This window comes from Pseudorasbora parva, chromosome 11 (genome assembly GCF_024679245.1).
Source record: "Pseudorasbora parva isolate DD20220531a chromosome 11, ASM2467924v1, whole genome shotgun sequence".
Classification (NCBI taxonomy): Eukaryota; Metazoa; Chordata; class Actinopteri; order Cypriniformes; family Gobionidae; genus Pseudorasbora; species Pseudorasbora parva.
In genome coordinates, this window is record NC_090182.1 from 26,000,906 (window position 1) to 26,025,347 (window position 24,442).

Sequence of the window (24,442 nt, forward strand, 5' to 3'; positions counted from 1 at the left end):
TGGTGTATTTTGATTATTACGATGGTTGTATCACGCATTTTGTTATAGCTCAATTGTGTAAACCTATCCATGTGGTTTCTTTTAATGATTCAACATTCTAGTCCATCAAATTGAAGCTATTACAGTGCATAATGTGAGGTTAGTCAGTCTAGTGCTGAATTTGACTATGTGGCTCTGACTCGTATTTCAATCTATAAATTGGACTTTACACATTTAGAGAAGTAAAACACATCTTAAAGGGTTAGTTCACCCAAAAATGAAATTTCTTTCATTAATGACTCATCCCAATGTCATTCCACACCCGTAAGAGCCATTCAACCTCGGAACACAGTTGAAGATATTTTAGATTTAGTCCGAGGGCTTTCTGTCCTTTGAATGTAAGTGTATGCCCACTTGCTGTCCACGTCCAGAAGGTAATGAAAACATCATCAAAGTAGTTCATAGTAGTAGTTCATGACATCAGTTGGTTAGTTAGACTCTTTTGAACCGTCGACAATACATTTTGGTCCAAAAAAATAATAATACGACTTTATTCAGCATTGTCTTCTCTTCCGTGTTCCTCAAATAAAGAATCAAACGGTCATGAATCATGATTCAGATCGCGTGACAAACTGGCAAACTGCTGAAATGGCGTGACATTGGCGAAATGAATCACGAATCAATCTGCTGATTCATGACTGTTTGAATCTTTATTTGAGGTTTGAAAACAAACGCAGAAGAGAAGGCAATACTGAATAAAGTCGTATTTTTTGTTATTTTAGGACCAAAATGTATTGTCGACGCTTTAAAAGAGTCTAACTGTAACCAACTGATACCACATATGGACTACTTTGATGATGTTTTCATTACCTTCTGGACGTGGACAGCAAGTGGGCATACACTTACATTCAAAGGACAGAAAACCCTCGGACTAAATCTAAAATATCTTCAACTGTGTTCAGAGAATGAACGGAGTTCTTACGGGTGTGGAACGACTTTGGGGTGAGTCATTAATGAAAGAAATTTCTTTTTTGGGTGAACTAACCCTTTAGCTTGGTTGTTAGAAGTTACTTACAGAAATGAGAAGGAAGTCTGTTTTAAGTAAGTTAAATATTTAATAATGCCACTGTGTAGATATAACACATCTTGAAACAATCCAGATATTGCCCTGGGCTCTGTTTTCAAAATTTGCTGGACCATTTAAAGATGAAAATACTGAGAACCCTCATCATTACTTTCCAGAACACACACTGAATACATGTTAGTGCACTCGTGCTGGCTTGTTGAACATCACAACATTTATTTACAGTAAAAAGAGATTTGATTACTGGTATAGCAAATTATTTCACATTGCATATATAAGAAGCACATAAGCAAAGCCTTTGTACTTTCAGGCTAAAAGCAGTTATGCTGCATAACAGATATGGATCTATACACAAAAAAACAAAACAAGTCGTGTAATGGCCATAAATTGTAAAATGGTAATCAGGTGTTGGCCATTGAGACCTATCACAAACTTAATAATAATTTAATTTCTGTCATGACAACTCTCTTTGACAATGTTAATATGCTTGATCTTGCTAGAATAGATCTGCTATGCTGTTGCTATATTTGCTTGCAGAGCAAGTAAGGGACTTGCTACTGCCAATACATACATAATACACTGCTGTGAGCAAGCAAGACATGATGCTGCTGTAAGATATGACACACATTTCAATCTAAATGAAAATTAATCTACAAAGAACAGAAACTAAACTGTAGCCCCAGTGTGTGCGTCAAGGCTGGCATTGACCAACATTGTTGAACAGTGAAATATGGTATAGTTCACTTTATAAAGTAAAATATTGAGCGTCCACCAGACCACATTCCGTATTCAATTACAAAGAAAATATAATGCCTTTTTTAACCACACAGAGCCGTATGGATGACTTTTTTAATAGATAGATGCACTTTTTTAGATGCCATTATAATGCTTGGATTAGCCTGGACATTTTTTTTTATATAACTCCGATTGTATTCGTCTGAAAGAAGAATGTAATTTACACCTAGGATGGTTTGAGGGTGAGTAAACCATGGGGTAATTTTCATTTTTGAGTGAACTACCCCTTTAATAGTGCATGTTGAATGATTGTTTCTGCGCTAGTTCAGTGCACTAACAGTCTACAAGTATACAGACAAGTACATAAGACTATGTACCTCGTTATGCAGGCAGTCTAAATACGGTAAACTATGAATATTCGTGGCAAAATAATTGAACATGTATTAGACTGTGCAGAGCCTGGGCTAAACTTGGTTAAAGTGAGTTTTTTTTTCCTGGATTACATTTCATTTTTCAAGCTTAGGAAGACCTGTTGTGTTCCTTTTGAACAGCCGTTGTTCAGCAGCAGTGCACGTTGGGAGGAATACAGTAGGTAGGGGTCAGCCAAGTGCAATTCAAGCTCATACACTCACCCACAGCAGTGGGGTGGCGCACGAGTATATTGCAGTGTGCACAGACTTCTTGCTTTCTTCCTAGAATGCTTTCTTGTATGCTTTATTGCATGCCACAAATCATGAAACATTTAAAAGGGTTATTTATGTTGATATGTTTTTCTCAAACTTGTCAGAATTAGTAAGACAGCCAAAGAACTTTAGGCAATGTGCTTTGGAGACATTTTTGTTCATGTTTTTTTCCATTGGGTCTTTCATCCAAGTTGTCTTTTCCCTTTGACACACAAATGTGATGGCTCCCCGTGTTTTGTTATACTGCAATTTCAAGGAGAATCTCCAGCAAAAAAAGCAAAATCCCCTGAGCTCCAGAACATATTGTGGGAGCTTATGGGATTCAAATACACTTATGGAGACTATTTCTAGGGTTTGTCATATTCTATTATTTCAATATTAAGCCAAATATGACCAGAATTACCACTCAGCCTAGCCAGATGTTTGTTTAATTAAACATCTTTTTTTCTTATTTTTCATACAGGTTGTTTGTACTTGTGTTGGGTTTTTGACTCCACCTTCCAAAGACCAATTCAGGAACTAATAAAATCTGCATTCTCCATTGCTGTTGTCTTAACCTAGCAGCTTGGCAGGGATCAGTAGTTGTAGCAGAGGGACTTGCAATAAGAGAACACTTCAATGAATGAGGAGGCAGGCAGCACAGTGTGAGGTGTAGTAGCAACTTCTTTTAGTGGGTGGTCTTTAGTTTTGTGAAGAGTTTACTGTTGAGTCTGCTTTTTGGACACAAATATGTTTTACTCTTATGTTATGTTAAAGTCTGGACCAATAACATTATTTAAAAACGTTATAATTAGAGGCAGAATAATCACCTTTGTCTGACCACATGAAAATTTATAAGCAGACAAATTATAGCATTTTATTACACAGCTCTCTGAAATACTTGGTCATTTTTGTAATTTTACTGACATATATTTTCTTTTATACATTGCTTCTTATGATATCTGTCTTTATATATATATATATATATATATATATATATATATATATATATATATATATATATATATATATATATATATATATATATAATACATTCATCAATATTTCTAATATTTTCACTATTTCAATACTTCCTTTTTTACTTGGTAAATAGCCATATTGGTATAACCTACAGCTGGACAGTTATTACAGCAAAATATACAATACAAGACCTGATGTGTCTGGGTTTATTGTGGCAGTAAGGACTTTCTGACATTTCCAGATATGTTACATTTTTATGATATATGATTTATGATATAAACATAGATGACAGTCAGAGAACAAAACCGTTGCAAAACATTTTTGTGTGTGTCAAAACTCATATTCAGCTTAAATAGACTTGTATAGACATTTCCTATAGACTTTTACATGTCCCAAAAGAGTACTTTGTCTTCTTCCAAAAAAGACAGGAAAGAAATTAATGTGCGAGTTGGTTGTGTTCAACGGTTGTCTGATGTTCTTTTCTGTGTCCATGGACATGCTACTATTGTCTGACGGTATTTTGATTCATCAAGAAGCCTCGTTGCTTGTAAAGCTTTGAAATCACAATGGATATTGCAGCAAGGTTAAAGGATTAATGAATTACTATTGTTGTGTAAGCCCAAAAAAAGATTCTCCCTGCCCTATCCACAGAGACCGCTTTACTGGCACTGTACATCACATGGGTGGACGGAAAGCACAGGCAGTCTTGTACCAGCCACAGAGTAGGGAATTCCGCATATTATGACCAACGCTTACTGGGCAGCGACAGGATTTCCTCTCTACAAAAGACAGTACACAAGTAAATTGAATTACATCTGTAAAAAAAAATTCAAGCATTATCTAACTTCATAAGTTCCAGTTTTGTAACATCCACCGGGGACCAGTGACACATTTTGTTTGCTGAACATTTGTTGGTTGATCTTGTGGTGCTTGATAATGAAGATAATGCTGATATCATTTCATAGTGCTTCAGAAGAAGTCTGCTTTCAATGGAAAATCCACACATCATTTTGGATTTTATTTAGAGTGATATGTGCTTCCCATCCTACACTCAACAACCAATTATCTTTGTGAAAGTTTGTCTACTCATTTGGACATCTCTTGTTCTCCCTCACTAAACCACAAACAGCTATTAGGATGCCATGATTGACTGATTGCATGATTGTTGGAGGTCAGGAGGAGCACAGCCTTATGACAGTGACATGTCTTTTATTTGTTCGCATGAGAGGCATGTAGGCTAATCATGCTGAATATGGCAACCCACGTAGCATCAGTGCTGTGTTTTTTTTCCCATGCTTCCATGGTTGTCTTTTATTTTTAATAGGCTTTAATGGAAACCAGGTCCCAGGCCCCTTGAAGCACCACAACAAGCCTCATTTTTGGCATTTTTCAGTCTCTGTGCTGGAGGAATGCAGTACACAGCTGTCGAAGAGGGGGGCGAAGTGCCGTGCTGAGGTCAGCACTGGGCAGACATCAGGGGCAGGTGGGGGTCTGTGTGCTGTGGGAATACGTGGGTGTACAGGGACAGAGACAAGAGGTTTTTATGAGAAAGTGTTCTTCTTAAGTGGGCTGCTGGGGGCCCCTGCTGAACAGGGCAGCTGTGAAGACAGTGAGAGTTGTTGGGTTTTATAGGATGTGATTCACCATGCATGTTTGTGTGCTGGCGTACATCTGGGAATGAGGCTTTGAGGGAAAATAAGAATATGTGGATGTCAACAGGAATTAATAATTCTCATTAAAACATATTTGGTATAAGACTAAAGCTTCTGTGTGGTAAACGCACATTTCAAAGTGGTCAAAACCAGTTAAACGTACTCTGAGTAATATCTCTTTCAGTACAGTGGAAGCAGCATCTTGCAACTCTGTTACAGATTGAGATGTACCGTGTTTCTAAAAACATTCTGACGAGATTGACTGATGATGACTCCTAAAACATATGTTGTACATTTTGTTCACATTTCAGGATGGATTGTGTCTGAGACGGGAGGTTGACCTTCATAAATTTACTGTCTTTGACACCATTTAATCTTAGTGTCTAGAATCTATGTCATGATTCATGAAAGACAGCAACATCACAGAAAAGACATTTTTAATGTGTTTTATTTAATGTGTAAATGTAAATCTTCTACAACCCTAAGAAGATGTCTAAATATTTACAGAACAGAACAAAAAACTTCCAGCGCAATAAGTGTCACCATGGGGGAGGTTAATGTTTGACTAGGACAGATGTGGTTATGTCTGGTTATGTCTCTTCTAGGCAGAGGGGTAATATCAAGCTGATAGAGGTGTGTACTTTGCGTGAAAAGCTCCGGCTACATCCGCTCCTCTTAACTAACCTTGGACTGTGAAACAATGATGTTGTAGCATACTGAGAGGAAGTTCATATTAAGTGGCAGTGTTGGTGTGGTAAGTTCATTCTGTGAATGCAGCTGTGTTTTAAGCCATTTATAAAAACTACATTTTGTTATCTTTCAGATAATGTACTGATAATGACTTCATGATATGTACGAGCACATGACTGTCAGTTTTTTACTAGTAAATGTGTTTTATCTGAGATGAAGTAAGTAATTTGAGTGTAGATGAGAAGAGAATAAACATTGTGTAATGCCATTATCATCCTGATTGTAATACACAAATCTTTTTTAATAGATCAGATTGTGATTACGATGCTGATGCTGTATTACAAAACTTTCCAAACCTAAATAAAACCTGTATTGTTCCACATGAGATTCTAACTCAAATACTTACCAAAACTATTATGCAAGGTATGCACCTCTTTTAATTTTTCACACTAATGCGTGAGGCAATGAAAGTCATATCCACAAGGACATCTACTTTTTTTAGTGTCTAAAAAAAGCATGAACACTTAATTTTTTTAAGCTGCCATGTGAGACTGAAAAACTGGTGATCTGCGTTGCTAGACCAGCATAAACAAGCCTGGACCTTAACTTGGTCTTTTTGTCATGCAAGGTTTCCCAGAACACTCTGCTTTTAAAAAATGGAAAATCAAAATAAAACTGTTTTGCCTGGCAACACAAATAAACTGCATTACAATGCCACAGCACAAAGCGTTTAGGGAGTAGGTTCAAAAGAAGGAAATCACTTATGAGACGACTGTCACCCGTCCTGGGCAGCAGAGGGAATGAAACCACTTCCTGTCCCCAGCGTGCTCATAGCTCCTATCATCAGCTTTACCTGGCCCCAGACCAGCAGTGAACCTTCACTGTAATAATAGCGCACTGAAGAGATCTCAAGAGATCTGAGTTAAATGAAGCTCTTCACTATAAAAAGGTGGCATTATGCTAAAGGACTGAAAGAGAGGACTGACTGATGTGAAGGATGTGTTTAAGGACATTTGATTCATCTGGGTCTGCCTTGTTCTCTCACACACATGCTGACAGAGGTGACCCATCTATGGGGGGCACAGCTGTTCATCTGGCCTTCTAGAATGTGTTCACATGCTCAGACACACTGTTTCCACATCTCTGCCAGCTTAAACCCGTCCAGCACAGACTTGACTGCACTGAGCTGGATTCTGGAGCTCCACATGGAAGCGGAAATGCTGTTGCATAACATTCTGAATCAGAGTCCCCAAATCACACTGCATGTTCTTAAAAACAGTTGTCCCCATGATTTGTGCATGATGTTCTTTTGTCTCTGATTGACTGTGTGTTGTGCTGTATTGTATTTTCTGTAGGGTTGGTAGAGGGATCTCATCCTGATCCACAGCTGCTTCCTGCCGGAGACACACACCTTCAGCATGTTGGTGGCACACTTACACTCATCTGCAGGTAACAACACAGAATGTTCTTTGCATCTAAAATATGTAATTTTTTTCATTGAACACTAATCATCTAGAAAATATGTACATTGTATTGATATTATAGTATACCAGTAAGCATTCCAATACTCTGACAGAATAAAGTAAACAAAATTCAGAATAATAAGCTACCACTTTTTTTTTCAGTTTGCCTTTTGAAAACCAGTTTACCAGCTTACACCAATGTTAATTCCCATGCTTGTGTAAACATTTTACTGTGACTAGTGCTGTTTTTTGTTGATCTGACTAGTGGGTCATATATTTTGTCTATATGATGTACCTATACATACATCTGCAGTTTCCAGATGAAATGAACACTAGAGTCAGCTTTTTTTGTTCCTTTTGTTTATAAGGCCAGCTTATAGATTAATAAAGATGCATGGTTCATTTAGATGTAGTAGCTCACCTTTATACAACTGCGAAACACACTACATTGTTATACTTGCGATGTGGAGCACGCGGGTAAAAAGTCCCATCTAACATGAGTCAAGACCCTCCACAAAAGAGCTCAAAGCCTAAATAACTCTCTAAATTAACCATCATGGTCTTTTTGTTGAAACTAATCTGGTAAGTTTTGTCGTTTAGTTTAGTTAAGAAACCTGCGCAGCACCAAAATCTCATACTGGGGCCCAATATCCAAATCTCAACATGATGTTTGTTCACCCAATAATAAACATTCTGTCTTAATTTGATAATCTTCATGTTGTTCCAAACTTGTATCACTTTCTTCTGTGGAGCATAACATAATATTTTGATAAACAGTAGTAACCAAACAACACTTGGAAAACTTTGACTTTTTGACCAGAGATGATCATACAGGTTTGTAATGACATGAGGGTAATTAAATGTTCAAAGAAATTTCATTTTTGGGTGAACTATTCCTTTAATACTGTTTAAGAACTTGAGTGGCATCCGGTATGTATCCAAACACACTAATCTTACACCATCACTCTTCAAATCCAAACTCGTTTGCTTTGCTTTAATATGGGGTGAGAAAAATCAGTATAGGCCCAAAATAGCCATTGTATCCAATTGTTGCAGAACGAAAAGTGGACAGGGGCTTCTGAAACATACACATCCTTTAGACTTTAACAGAGCATTTCATGCTATTGCAGTCATGCTAGGAATGCTGACCCTAAAGAAGCTTAACTAATGTGATGCTTCCCTACAAGGTCATGTGAGCAAAAAGCTGATACTGTCTTTGGCTCTGTACAGAGATTTAAGAGTGAGGTTGCATGACCCATCAGTCTAGAGGCAGCAGTGGTGGTATGTGAGTTATGTCTGATTCTCCACTGGGATCCTTTTAATGTGCCCTACTGTAAACAAGCACTGTTTGAAACTTGACATTTGGACACTTCCTCCAATAAATACCTGTTCCCATGTGAAAGTTAGACACTAACTGAATATTTAAAACTTAAATGAACCTAGTTGAATATCCTGGGAATATGTTTGAGGAATCTGAAATGCTCTCAAGAGTCATTTCAGTCATTCAGAAAGAACTCTTGAAACTTTTTAGACAGATGTGATCAGGAACAGCAGAAGCATCAGTCGATGGAGGATTTTTGGTTTCTTGGGTATAAACCCTCCTTAAGCATAATTATAAAGTTATGCTCAAACCAGTAAAAAGAACTGCAGTTGATGTGGTTGAATTACTGTTAGGTTTATATTTGTAATTTTACAGTAAACTGAAAGAGGCTGCAGGATGTGTTTGTATGTTTGTAATAAAATTTTCCTGATGTAGTTTTTGTGTTTTGTAATATCATGAATAGCAGCAGACACTCTACACAATGGTTATTCGATTTAGCAATAATTAAGTACAATAATTGTACTTATTGTTGGTGATGTTTTGTTTATATGGTGTGACTTGCATTAGAGGATCAACTTCGCTGGACTGGAGGCTGGCTAACAGAAATGTGTCATCGGTACACATTGAGTCTTGTGATGAGAGAATACACCGGCACTGCAGTAAGCTGGTCATACACAACCTGAGGCACAGCGATACTGGCTTCTACACATGTAGACACCAAAAGTCCAGCAATCATGAGGTGTCCACATATGTTTTTGTTAAAGGTAAGATTAATAATACTTTCTAATATTTTTTACCATAGATCAAGATATTGTAGAAAAACGGTTTCATAAAACAAAGCTTATCTTTGGATAAACTTACTAAAGAGCTATTTATTTGGCATAATATACGTGCTTCACTGTTTTTGGTTACAAATGGACCAATCCCTACTGGATGAACCAAAAAATTGGAAGTAAAGACACTTTGCTTCCAATTATTTGCCAGAGAACAAAGTTGAGGTCTTCTGTGTGAAACAAGACCAGGAAATACTGGAAAGACCTGGGAGCATTAGATAAAATAAAATAAAAAATGAAGTAATGAGAACCCCCACATCATTGTAAACCTCACCGAAACTGCAACAAAGCCATAAACCTGTTAGCTGGGCAATGGAGCTAGTAAATATGCAGCGATGACTGCACTCACTTAGAAGAATTGCATCACCGAGGACTGGACCGTATCTGCAAGACAAAACCAAGGGTTTATATTATATCAAGCTTAGAGTCTTCCTGTGCCTTATGACAACTATTTAAGCTTTAACATTTTTAAGCAAGTGCGATAGCAGAGGTTTATGAACGTGCCTCAAAAAGATACACTACTGTTCAAATGTTTTTTTTTTAATTAATGCTGTTCTGTTGAACTTTCTATTCATCAAATAATCTTGAAAAATTCATGGTTTCCATTAAAATATATAACTCATTTCATTAATAATAATAAGAGAAAGAAATGTGGATTTCTGAAGGATCATGTGACACTGAAGACTAGAGTAATGACCACTGAAAATTCAGCTTTGCCTTCATAGGAATAAATTACATTTCGAAATATACTACAATTGAAAATAACTTATTTTTTTATTGTAATATAGTATTTTTTTAATGGTAGTTTATTTCCCAGAAGAGCTGGTCTGCAGTAGGTCTGCAGTTTATCTATAGTAAAAGACAGAAATAACTTTAGCTGTAAAAATGACAACAAAGCTCACCAAGTCTCTGGCTCACCAGCTGTTTTGTTTAGCCAATTTAGTACTTGATAGTCCCTTGGTTCATCTCACTATGTAATTCCAATGTTTATGTGAGATAAGTTTATTTAAAAAAAAAACATATTTTATTACATGAACACTGTGAACAAGATCTTGTTTGTTTAATCACGCCAATCTCACAGCATAGCTGTACAGTAACGTCCCCTCCTGCCAAGCTGTTTCTGTGTCTTCATCCAGCAGACTGTTCATCCAGCAGGCTGTTTCAAAAGAAAAATGGTCTGACTTTATTTAGGATATTTCATTGACTCCTGAAGAAGTCCAATAATTAAGTAATAAAAGAGTAAATGCTTTGATTAAAAAGCCATTAAAAACCATAAAGCTCATCCATTAATTAATTATTGTATTTGTGATTGGTAAATTAGCTTTGTGTGAAGGAAAGTGTTATTATGTTGTTCTTACTGTATTGTTTTATGCTTATTTTTAAATCAAAGATAACAATCATCCATTTGTGGAGGCTTACAGTTCACCAAACCCACTTTTTGCGCATCGGAACGAACACTTTTTTGTGGTCCCCTGCAGAACAACGTCCCCAAGCCAACATGTTATCCTTGATACTGTGAGTATTTTATGTTATCACCGCTGTTTTTGAACCTACTTAATGTAAATGTATTCACACATAATTTACAGCTGCATGTGGTGAAGGGGAATGTTTTTACCTATTTTAACATGCCTCAGAAGCCTTGACATGAAATATAGAGGATGTTTTGTATGTTCTGATATTGAAGAATGCATTGGACCATGGGCGTCTTAGATTTTCTCACACCCATTTAAGCCCTGAGCATGCGTATATAGATAGAGACAGTGTGCCATAGACTCAGGGAAGCTCAAGGAGGCCTGAGGAGTCTCTCTGTCTGCTTCCTGTAAGTACAGGAAGGTAGTGTTAGACTGTTGTTTTTCACTCAGAATAGAAACTCAGTCTATAAATAAAATTTAAAAAATGCTTTAGTTCCATAAAGACCAGGTTGGAAAAACTGTTCCAGCTAATAAAAAAGACTAAATAGCAAACTTTTGTCTATTTTTTATATTTTATATAATTTTTTAATTGTATATAATTTTATTTTATTTAATTTTTAAGTTCTCTACATTACATCTGATGGACCACCACCACTTCTTATTTTATGTATACATGCAAGCAGCCTCTTATTGAAGTTAACGTAAACTTGAATATTCTTACTCTTCCAAGTCATGAAACCAGTATATTCAGTCGTATAAACTGCATTTGCATTTTCTTTTCACAGTGGTCATGTAGTGGGTCTATGGTTATTTCTCACAGTTCTATGGATAAACACTTCTAAGCCAGATGGCACAGATAGTTATGTGACCTTCCTGCCATTGGAAGATCGGTGGCATTCGTCCTTCCTGTTTCCTTCCTTCCCTTTTTTCCTAGCAGGTCATTTGGACCATGAACAAACAAAAGAAATTAAACGGGTATACAGCTCAACTATGATCCGTTTCTCACAGACAATCTTAGCCCTGTTTTGCTCATTACTGGATGGGCTACTAATCATGGGCCATAAAAGCTTCGCACAACACTGAAAAAAAAGTGGGATTTACATTATTTAATTTTGTACATCGGTCCCACATGAATCAATTAAGTTAAACAAACATAATTTTTGCATGTGACTGCAACATCATGGAAGAATACATTTTAAGTTTAATTAAGATCTAATTAAGTAGTTTCAAATTGATTTTTATATGGCTCACTGACATGATTCAGGCATTCAAAATCATATATTCATTCAACCACTTCAATTTTAATGTTACATAACTGAATTATAATAGCTAGCAACAACATACATTGGCATCTTAAATGCTAAGCATTAAAAGTTGTTTTAGCAAAGTCATAATGACAATAGTTGTTTTAGTCCACAGCCTAAGCAATTGCTCCAATCTTCTCCACAATGGCAACCCACTGTAATTTAAATTCTTTTAATAATCCCAACATAATTGAATATTAAACTCTATTAAACACAATCAAGTATCCCCCTTTCTCATCTTGCTCAAAAATACATAAAATAACACTTACATATAAAATAACAACATTTACTCTCTCTTGATTTAGCCATATGCAAATTATGCTGGGAACTATAAAGCCCAACCCAGTTTCAGTTAATGCAACACAAATCCTTCCTTCTTGCTCTCCAGATGAATCCCATGAAAGATCATATAAAAAGTAAGGTGGAGTGGGATCCAAAGATAGGTTTCAAGATCCCCTTGAATCCTGATGACAGCTACTATCTGATTACATGTTCGACCAGTGTGGATAACAAAGTATTTGCATCACTCTACCTCCTCCTTCGGCCAAGTGAGTAATTTAATTGCTAAAATGCATTACTCAAAGGTAGCTAAGGAGAAAATCCCAGTTATGCAATTGCATTTTGAAAATCTGTCTTTGAAAATTACAAAAGCTTTTTTTCATGACATAACCTAGATTCATGTCCTGTTCTCTATGCCTAGCTTTGGAGTTAAAAAACATTGGCATCGAACCAGAACGACCAAAACTACTCGTTGGTGACACCCTGGTCCTTAACTGCTCTGCAGAGACCACTTACAATGGCAGAATTAAATTTGAGTGGCAGTTCCATAAGAATAGGGTGAGTTATTAGCCCTGCTAAAATGCTTGACTTTTACATACAGACAACAAGGTAATTGATTAGTACTGTACACATTCAGATCAACTACCTGATTTGAACTGGTTTTATGTTAAATTTTGGCTTGACACCTCTAAACTTCCACATGTGTGTTTTTAGATCAATCGCACTTACCAAGATAAAAAGACAAGGGACCCACCTGGCCGAATCATCGTAATGACTAAAGCAATAATCATACCTAATGTGACAATGGAGGACAAGGGCACATATGTGTGTACAGCATCAAATGAAGAGAAAAGGCTTCATGTTTCAACTAAAGTTACTGTTTATGGTGAGGATGTGGTGTCGTGCCACTATCTTAACATTCTTATGCTTTTGTAGAACATTTTGGATTCATTTATTGGATTTTTGTCTCTACAGAACATCCATTCCTCAACGTGACCCACAATAAACGCAAATTTATCTCTGCTATAGAGGGTAGAAAGGTGCAGTTTGAGCCACGGGTCAATGCCCTGCCTGCACCTGACATAGTGTTGTGGTAAGTTCATGATTTGCATTTTAAAATTTTAAAAGTGACTCAAAAGCCATAAGAATGTAATGTGTAGTAACCAACTAGATGTATCCTACTAGTAATGAATTAATTGTTTGATTATTGTATTGGTTAGTTGAGTTATTCTTTCTGCTGCCAATTTGTGTAGGTACAAAGATGGAGTTGCCATTTCAGAAAATGCCACATGTTATGAGACTGTGGGCTATAACCTTACCATAAAACAAGTGAGGCAGAAGGATGCTGGAATCTTCACTATCGCACTGTCAAACCAGGAAAAGGGTCTCTACAGAAACCTCAGCTACAAGCTGGAAGTCAGAGGTAATGCACAATGATTCTGTATTCTGAACCTATTGATTGAAGCAAATCAATGTGATTTTGTAAGAAAAATATCCATATTTAACACATTATAAAGTAAAACATCTAGCTTCCGTATTCAACTTACAAGAAAAGCATAACTGGCGCGACGCTACACTTACTTTGTTAGTTGAATATGGAAGGCAGTCTGCCAGAAGCTAGATTTTTTACTATGTATATTTTTAAATTGTATATATAACAATATATATGTATATTGTTCTTACAAAAACCCATCTATTTGCTTCAGAATGTCATTTTTAACCATGCGGATTACTTTTATAATGGATAGATGCATTTTTTGGTCTTCACATTTTGAGTTTAAAGCCATTATAAAGCTTTTTTAATATAACTCTGGTTGTATTCGTCTGAAAGAAAAATGTCATATACACCTAGGTAGATGAGTAAATTATGGGATAATTTTCATTTTTGGGTCAACTATCCCTTTAATTAGATTATTGAAAATTTAGCTGTTAACAATTAATTTGTGATTTTGTTGTTCTTTAATATTATTTTTACTTTGGCTATTGTTTTGCTATTTTTAAACTTTTTTTTTTTTTCATCTGCACTTTGTATTATTATTTATATTTTAAACCTATATAATGAAATATTTGCAAACATGTGCATACTTTTATATAGATTGAAATGTCTACATTGAAGGAAAGGAAATCTCATTATCTGATTAATTGAGGAATCAAAATAGAAGTTAAATAATCAAATAGCTTTTACATGTTAGTAAAGCCAAACAGATTATTCAGCTAATTGTTGATTGTATTGTGCATTGTTTTAAAAAAAGAAAGCCGAGGGATCGATGTGCTCTTCTCTGGCAAGAGCTCTGGAATGTACTGTCAGAACTGAGATTATAGTAATGTGCTGCCCAGATTTACCCTGAAATTTTGGAAACCTTCCATCCCACAATGTACACAAGTATAATTACCTGTTCTGGCCTGATATAAAATATTTATTTGAATGCTTCTCTGCCCTCGACCTGAACTGAAGTAAATTACATCATCACAGACCCAAAAGCAAACCCAAGGTCAAAAGCAACGGAAACAGACTCGAGACATTTCTGGTTGCAATTAAGAAACTATTTTAGTCATCATTTATCAAATGCTGAAATGCGCCTGATGCTTGATCTTCAAACATGCTGTTTTTCTCCTTCATGAACAAAGATACACTTCAGTTAGGTCTATAAAGCCAATATAGGCCTCTCTTATTGAAGTTTATGTGAACTTGAATATTCTTATTCTTCCATATTGGAGTTATGAGGTGAAAGTTTTTTAACATTTGCCAGTGATCTGTATTCTTTTCTGGAACTGACCATTTAAATGACTTATGTTCTGTGTCCATATGCACACAGTCAAGCCAAAGATCTATGAGGAGGACGTTGCTCCAGCGGGCCCCCAAACTTACTTATATGGCCAGGAGCACAAGCTCACCTGCACTGCATTTGGGATTCCCATGCCAAACATTACCTGGTATTGGCAGCCGTGTGACCCCAGCCTTTATCTTACAGAGTAAGTCAATAATAAATAAAAATACACATATTCAGTCATGCTTTGAATCAACAGGTCTTCTGATTAGATTCCACATTCCGATCACATTCATTATGTCAAAGGAGAAATATAGGCTACATTTCTTGTTATTTGCACAACTGTTGGTGTGTTGCTCCATAAACAGTTGTCACCCTCCTGCATAGCAGATCTCTTCTCTGGCTGAGGTGTTAACATCTATGATGAATGTTTGCCTTTACCCACAGCTTTCATTATTCAAATGAACTGCATCCGTTTCCTTGACATTGCTCCAAAATAAAGTATGCGTATTGATGAAAAATAGCCCCAGAGCTACATTTAGCAGTCACTGGCTCTGTAAATGTGAGGACAATTTATTGGTCTCATTCCCCAAGCTTGCATTGTGTTGAAAGCAAGAGTATCCCAGTGTAAATGCCAGTCTTTTAGTGAACCTTTATGAATGCTACGGATGTCTCCTGAAGTTGGTGTGTCATAAGAGTTTCTCGTAATTGAATGTAATTATTTGTCAAAGTGTTTTGCCAAATTTGTGACAAAAATACTTCAGGCTTTGTACCACAATGCCAAAATACCATTTTGGCTATTTTAAACATAATCAGTGATGGCAGAACACAACAGCTCATAATATAGATTGTGAGATGACCTGATTTTCAAAAGCTAATGAGCGAGGTACATGGAGGTCATTTGAAATGACCTAGTTGGAAGAAAAGACAAACCCATTCCCCTTTTTTAATTTTCACAGTAAAATTAATGTATTGCTTAAGCAATGACCAAAAGGAAAAAGTGGCCATGTTCACACTGCAAGATTTGGGAGTTGTGGGAGCAAATCCCTATATGATCACAATTTAGTTGCGATGTGTAAATGGACATTAAGTGTCCATAAATCAGTGTTTTGTTGGAAGGGAACATCATTTGAGATCTCATTACTGCGCTCATGAAGGTGAGAAGTTATCAGTTGTCCCTTGTTGACCGTGGTGGTCTGGGATCAGTCTTATCTCAGCCGTCCAGAAAGTGGGGGTGTTTCCGTTGAACGGTGACGCATGACTCAGCCCTTCCTGTCACGCTGCGGTTTCCTCTCCGACCTCGACTCTCATTAATCCGATTGTTCCTCCACTCAGATTGATGCAAAACAGGTCTTTGGTCTCCTGTGGCTTAACGGCATAAAACACATGACTTGACACATGGTCCTCAAATGCAGATAACACATTCATCAGGGTCGATGAAACCGGTCTGTGGTAAAAGATAAACATATCTGAAAGAAATTTGCTCTAGAGTTAATTTGCCCAACAGATGCATATTATTTTTTAAAGGAAGACCTGTTGTCTGATTCTCACTAAAAGTAGAGGGTCTTCACTGAAATCCCATGTCTGTACGCCTTGGTATTTCCTTGTGTACATCCTGTTTTGATGCCACAAGGCAAAAACTTCCTCTGCAAACTCCAGAGCAGTTTCTGACATTAATGTATCAGAAATATCATTCCTTAATACAATTGCTGGTTCACAAATGTGATATCGCTGTGTTTGTTGTTGTTGTTTTTTGTCTGATAGATGCAAACTTTACACTGATCCTCTTCCTGTTGACGATGCCGCTGAATCACACAACCATTATCCTCATAATCTCATTGAGGATATCAACACTAAGGCTGGATTATTAAAAAGTAAAAACAAGGTGGGTATTATGTGCAATTTAGTTATTAAATGATTAATTATTCAATTAATTATTATTAAAAGGTTTTCCCTTTACACATGCATTCAGTATTTCACCTTGTTAATTAAGCTTTAAATATAAAGAAATAATATATTAATAATTAATAATATTCATGTTCAAAAATTATATTCACTCACATGAGATTTCATGAGATTCAGTATCCTAATAAGAAAATGTGTTTAATTTTACATGGAAAGGTCATGTCATTGCAGCTGTCATGTTGAGATGACATGACCAGACAAATTGTTACTTACCTTATCATTGTAAACATCTTCTGTTATTGCTCTCAGAGTGGTTAACTGGGAATGGCACACACTGGAATTGGTAACCAGAAACTACGACAGCCACATCCTTTGTTGTCAGTATACTATCATACTGTCCGAATGTCTGCCATATTGCCAACATAAAAATAAATACTGAGTCTGCCTTTAAAAATGTTTTAAAAATGTGTTAGGTAAAAATGTGCAATCTGATTGTAGATGGACTAGTTTACTGGAAATGTATTAATTTTAATCCCTGCAAGTCAAAGATTTACATAATGATACTCAAGATTATTACTATGTCATCTTAATTTTGGACCAAAATAATAGAACTCAAAATACTTCAGTTTATATGCTCTTGCAAAAATGCTGATTTAAAAATGAAAGGGGAGAATCAAAATCTGATGTACTGCATACATCTGTCTTGCATTTAAATCTCATAAAGTCTATTGAACATTCACATCACCAAATTGCCCTTTTAGAAATAATTTTGAGAAAATAGCTCTCATTATAAAAAACCCTGCAAAAAAAGTAAAAATTTGCATTGTTTCCAGACAGTTCCAATCTGCATCAGTAGTCTTTTTGACTGAAGTGCTAATAGATTTGTGAGGAATGACATTCAAAGTGTGCATATGCCCATGTGTGTGTTCTCCCCTAATAGAACTAATAGCTGAGGCTCATTTAGCTCTGCTGTAAATTATGCCACGCTTCAGTCACCTTCAGTGGAGAACAGAGGCCAGTAAACAGGGCAGCTGCTGCTTTGAGTGGCGCCTGAGGACTAAGTTTATACTGATATATCAGTCCATCTTACTGAGCACACTGATGCCAGTAAAGTCCTTATAAACAGAACTTTCTCCCAGGACTATTCATGCACTGAATGTGGATTGTTTCAAGCCTGTTTTCAAATGCATAAGATGTCTTTAAATGTATGTACAGCGCTGTCATTGTGGTCCCTCAAATGTGTTGTTATCACATAAAAATGTGTGGGAAAAACCACAGAGAGCTAAGGAATACAGTACAGTTTACCAAGGCCCTGTTTTAATTTGACTGTATGAACTCAGGGATTAATCCAGACTGCTACAGTGTCATTAGTTGTTTTCTTTGTCCGAGCTTGTCACTTGTCAGAGCTTTGTCACTTTGTCATTCTTTGCTTGTGCTGCTAATGTTACAGTGAACACTGCAGACATTATGAAAAACACTCCAGGAGGCCTTATTACCAAAACCACTCGCCCCAAAACTTAATGAAGCACAGGTTTTCATGAGTACCATTCCTCTACACTTCAGTGCAACTGTACATGGAGGTCAAGCAATAAGTCTCAATGCAAACCATTTAGTTATAAGCTAAGAATGATTTCTAATCACTAACAAAAATAAAATCTAGTCTGGTGCTTTATGTAGAAATCTATATTTCCTTCCATCAAGATTTATGTGACTCAGTATATTCTCACAGTAGGAATGTCATTTAAAACCAATCATGCCTGCCCTCCCTTGTGCAAGGAATTTGGTTCTCACTATGGAATAGGTGTACATTTTTACGTTTGCTGAATTTACAGGCTCTTGTGGCAAAGAGATGATGTTTTGCAGGGGTGAAGCACAGCTTTCAGTGATAACAAGGCCCCGTTTAAAAGGGTGGGATTTGTTTAGAGTGAATTCCTTTCTGTCACCTCATATAAATTTCCCTGCTCTGTGAATAACAGGCTGGTAAGAGTCCATTTCAGATGGTGCCTTGTAACCACAAAATAAGAAAGGGCCGCCACAGCAGCTAAAAGACCAAGTAGGAAGGTCACTCTGAATTTCTGACTAGGTCATCAGATTTACCCAGGTCACCAGTTTATCCAAATCATTGTGTGAATAATGTGTATCCTGTAATGAGATTAATTAACATAGAATAGTGTGTTTTTACAGCAGGGGTCCGTTCTTCGTACATAGCTAACTCAGTTAGCTGGATTTCATTGTTGACAATCTGGCATGATCTTGAATTGTTTGGTTTTTCGACGCTCATCCAAGACTTGCTGTCATAGCAACAGGCCCGTGAGCTTAAACCTGCTCAGAAGCAGGTTTATTTCATGTAAACAGGATTAGATTGCTTCTTTTTAAGTGCTGTCGATACTTAAAATTTGTCCCAATCACTAATACTTTATTTATAGAGTTCCTTACTGAACCAGGGGCTATAATAATTCTAAATAAAAACAATAATAATATGAAAATGTTTTTGAAAATAATAATATAGTGTTGGGTTTAATAGTATAGACATAGCCACTTGATTGAGAGATTTATTTTTAATAGAATCATTACTTTATAATTTTATTGGAGTCTTAAACACATGCAGTAACGTCAAACTGAGCCATGCATTAATTTGAGTGGTGAGAGATATTATGGGATGGCTTGATGCAGCGCAGGAGATGCAGAGAACTTGATCTTGACCCTTAAGAAACTTTAACTAATGCTGCCACGTAACAAATCTGCTTCAAATTGACTTAGAAATTAAATGAACTGCAAATAACAACATTGAAATAAAAATGTAAAGGGTGTATAAATTCTAAAAAGGCGTAAATATAAATAATTATAATTTTTTAAAATCATTTATCTATTATAACTTTTATGTTGGTTTGGTCGTTTGGCTGTTTCCTTATAAAGGTCCAGAAATTTGCGTGGTTTTTTTCTTCTTCTTTTTTTAATTTGTCAAGTGTTTTTGGCCAGGTGGCTTTTTTAATTATATGATGTTATTACGTTGCTGTTTTGCCGCCAGCTAATCGCTGCATTGCTAATCATGGTTTCGAGTATCGATGCATCTGCCCTCTTCAGGGAACACAGGAACACGCAGTAATCTTAGATAACTTAAAGGGTTAGTTCACCCAAAAATGAAATTGATGTCATTAATGACTCACCCTAATGTTGTTCCTCACCCGTAAGACACTTTCGTTCATCTTCAGAACACAGTTTAAGATATTTTATATTTAGCCCGAGAGCGTATCCACGTTATCTGTCCATGTCCAGAAAGGGAATAAAAACATAATCAAAGTAGTCCATATGTGACATGAGTTGGTTAATTAGAATGTCTTGAAGCATCCAAAATACATTTTGGTCCAAAATAACAAAAACTAAAACTTTATTCAGCATTGTCTTCTCTTCCTTTTTTGTGTTCAAACCTCAAATAAAGATTCAAACGGTTATGAATCAGTGAAACTGTGTTCTGAAGATGAAAGGGGGTCTTACGGGTGTGGAACGACATTAGGGTCATTAATGACATCAATTTCATTTTTGGGTGAACTAACCCTTTAATCCAGATATTTTAATCCAATCTGCAAATTCGTTTGAAGAACCAAACCAGAGATCAGTTATCAATATTAGAAGATCTGGGATCTCTCAAATTATCTCAGATGTATTAAGCGAGGAACGAAGAATGGACCCCAGAGCTCTATTTCAGTGCCTGGCAAACTGGATTAGTAATGGAAATAGAGTGGAAACATGCCCAGTTTCTCAGGTATATTTTAGTGCAATGTGCCAATAAAAATTAGCTGCATGTAAGACTAAACAACGGCATGCCATTGCACTACACAGATTTACATTAACCAATCTCCACACCTAATTTCTGTCTGTCCAGCTTAGGTAATGTTGTGTACAAAAGAAATCCTAACCTTGTAAAAATTCTTTTGCATTAATTATGACTGTTCTATCCCTTTCTTTACAAACTATACATGACAAATAAATAAAATTGTTGTTATTCAGAGCCAATGTGCTTCTTAAGTTTCAAATAAGTATTATAAACAGTCTGTGAGCCCCAGGAAGTAAACTGAAAAATAGGTATGTTGCCCCAGAAATACACCCTGAATGTTTCATACCTTTGATGTGACTGCCAGGAAAACAGATGCTGTTTGAAACTGAAAACAGAGCTCTGGAATCTGGTCTTTTGCCAAAAATCTGCATTATTATTATTATGTCTACATATGCTTTTAATGAGTTCCACTTGAATGATGACAATATTAAGCCTGGCATTTTAAATGTGTATCAGGAAATAAACACAGGCACTCATTCTGTGCTGTACGCTACTATGCTTAGCTCTGCATTTAGCTTCAAAACGCCAGATGTAGTCTACCCAATGTGTGAGGCTAAGGAGTGTCAAAAGGTCCGGGTTTAGGTCCATTTAGGAAATACATTTCTCAGTTTAACGTTCTGTAATGGCTGATTTACATTCCTAATGATCTTTGTCCACTCCCTTAGACTATAAGCACTCTGCTGGTGAAAGCAACGAATGTGTCAGGGATCTACTCGTGTACAGCAAGGAATGCACTTGGGAACCGGACCATGAAAATCCCTTTCTATGTGGATGGTAAGTGGGCAATTTAACATTTACTGAAATTAACAATTCTACTTCAAAATTTCTGAGAATACCCAGATTAAATTTTATTTCCATTTAGAAATGAATTTTAAGTTAATTTAAGTTCTAGAACAAACTTTTTGAATGTCCTCACAATAATCAATCTCGTTTATTTTCATTGCAAATTTTGTATTTTTAAATGATCCCAAATGCCATCTTTATTCTTTATTTGCTCATTGACTATTAATACTGTGTTTTATTCAATGTTGAATTCTGGCTGACTTATTACTGCATATGATTGAGCCGTATTAGAGCGATTTTGTAGTGAAAGAAGCTCCTCTTGTCAAAAACATGTATCTCCGCTCCCTGTTCTGCTTCTGCTCCTCTCACATACTGTGAAATGGACTATGGTCCGGGAATACCAATCTCTGTTTTATAATGAATCACTTTTATATGTTGTTGACCAGGGTCAGATGTTTCCAAAGTGAGAAACCCATTTACTGAGTTACATACTAAAGAGTGTGTCGGCTGTCAGACTGTTCAGAGCTGCCTAGATTAGAATGATGACAAAAAATGAGCTGGAATGAACAGCAGCCGAGATTGCGGAAGCGTGAAAAATGAGAACTGTGCAATAAAAATGGAGACAGAAGATAAAATGGAGGATGTCAAGTGGCACGTCTCCAGAAAAGATCAAAAAAACCCAGAGAATATGCTTTGCTATGCAAGAGGTGAACATGACTTTGTACGCAGGAATGCTGGTCAGAGGGATGAAATGGTAATAACAGCTGTCTTCTCTGGTGGGACGTATATTGCTGTGAATAAACAAGCGTTTCGCCAGAATCCTGGAGGCCTGGCCTTAGCCTGGTTCTTATTGTAATGCTTCAGGTCAGCCATCTCTGTCGCCATTCGCCAACAACGTGCTTCCAATTAGGAGTGATGAAACAGGAAATAACTGCGAATTTGACATTCTTGGCATGACACTGTGCAGTTTTGTGTTTGTTGTGTGGGCCAGAGTATGACAATGTCTTTCAGCAGTGCATCTATACCGTAGTTTCAGGCCCCTTATGAGCCATATGTTTTATGAGTTGGTCATGTTTTTATTTTATTTTTTATTTTATCTTAATTAGATCACCCACAGCCATTTGAGATTGAGCCCTCGACAGCTGTTGCAGGAGATGACATTACATTGACCTGCAGAGGCACAAGATACCTCTACGATAGGTTAAACTGGTATGATCCAATGGGCCACATGGTGCCTAAGGGCGAAACCACTCTTCAGTTTGAGCCCTACGCCATATCTTTGTCCATCAAGCTGCCCAATGTCTCCAGAAACCACACACTGGGTTATGAATGCCAGGCTTTAAACATGAACTCCAACAAAGTGATCAACACAACATCTGTTTTAACTATCGATGGTGAGTTTCATCTGCTAAGCACCAAAGAGATCTTTATGTTTTTGTCTAAGAATTAGCCTACATCTTATATTGTAATATAAGATTCAGCTTCTGTTTTTGAGCACTACACTTCTGTTTACAAAAGTGCTTCAGAATTAAAATATAATGTTTTTATTTAAATGAATGCATTATGTTTTGCATATATATTATATTAATATATAATGATGTATTTCAGCATTGAGAATGGGAGACTTTTGCTTTAAAGTAGACTGCTGATAATTGGGAGGGCAACATTTACATGTGCTGAAGTGTCATGAAAATAATAGGGTGAAATATACGTTTTCACGCAATTCAACCAAATGCATGAATTGCTTACATTGGTATCTACAATCAAAAAATGATATAGAAGTGTGGTGTGCACTGTGTCTGAAACAGAGCGGAAAGGACCCAGGCTGATGCAGAATCTGACCAATCAGGATGTGAACAGCAGCAGCACCCTGACACTGGCCTGCTTGGCATATGGTGTGCCAGCACCCTATATCACATGGTACAAAGACGAGACTCCTGTCACAGAAGGACCAGGTGAGAATGCACAAAATTAAATTGTGTGCACTGTTAAGCGATCCTCTTATCAGACCTGAAACATTTGTGTATTATATGGTGTATGTTTTTAATTCATCTTTCTATGCTGCTTTCAGGTATCACTCTAAAAGTTGACGGCACTCTGATCATTGAGCGGGTGAAGAAGGATGATGAGGGTATTTATGAATGTCGTGCCAGCAATGCTGGAGGGGAAGCAAAAACCAGTGCTGTCATTACTGTAGTGGGTGAGTACTTAGATGATGACCAACTCTTTGCCTTTAACTCTTTTCTTCATCATTCATATTATAAAGGTATAAATTATGCAGTTGACTGTAAATGGGGTACAGTAACCGTAAGACCTATTTTCCTATTTTAGCCAGGACTTTTACTTCCAGTCAGATATTGTGCAGATGATTCAAAATCTCAGAAGCACCGCTCTCAAAGTTTCCATACTAATGTAAACAGAACAAATAGCCTTTTTTGGCCAACCTTTGAATAACTTTCAAATGAGAACGATACACTTAGACTGCCAGGAATACCATGCAAATTCCAGATTTTGATGGCGGTCTGGGAGTTAAAGTCAGGGTCCTCTCACAAGGCAGTTGACCTCTACATAGTCTTTGAGCAGAGGTGGACAAAGTACACAACTTCATTACTTGAGTAAAAGTAACAGTACTATTGGTCAAATATTACTCTGATACAAGTAAAAGTTGTAAAAAAAGAAAGAAAAGATTTTTACTTGAGTAAAAGTACAGAAGTATTTGTTTTCAAAAGTACTTAAGTATCAAAAGTACATTTCCT

The 24,442-nt window shown here is 36.6% G+C and overlaps 1 protein-coding gene across 1 annotated transcript in view; it reads left to right on the forward strand.

The window, feature by feature from the left end:
- Positions 1 to 24,442, forward strand: part of kdrl (kinase insert domain receptor like) — a 45,517-nt gene that overhangs the window by 1,992 nt on the left and 19,083 nt on the right. The window contains exons 2-15 of the mRNA XM_067457590.1: positions 7,139 to 7,232; positions 9,135 to 9,331; positions 10,791 to 10,915; positions 12,505 to 12,664; positions 12,817 to 12,953; positions 13,110 to 13,281; positions 13,371 to 13,488; positions 13,649 to 13,818; positions 15,212 to 15,368; positions 16,928 to 17,048; positions 21,569 to 21,677; positions 22,793 to 23,080; positions 23,495 to 23,641; positions 23,758 to 23,886. Coding sequence (XP_067313691.1) covers positions 7,139 to 7,232; positions 9,135 to 9,331; positions 10,791 to 10,915; positions 12,505 to 12,664; positions 12,817 to 12,953; positions 13,110 to 13,281; positions 13,371 to 13,488; positions 13,649 to 13,818; positions 15,212 to 15,368; positions 16,928 to 17,048; positions 21,569 to 21,677; positions 22,793 to 23,080; positions 23,495 to 23,641; positions 23,758 to 23,886 — 2,124 coding nt within the window. The remainder of the gene's footprint in view (positions 1 to 7,138; positions 7,233 to 9,134; positions 9,332 to 10,790; positions 10,916 to 12,504; positions 12,665 to 12,816; positions 12,954 to 13,109; positions 13,282 to 13,370; positions 13,489 to 13,648; positions 13,819 to 15,211; positions 15,369 to 16,927; positions 17,049 to 21,568; positions 21,678 to 22,792; positions 23,081 to 23,494; positions 23,642 to 23,757; positions 23,887 to 24,442) is intronic.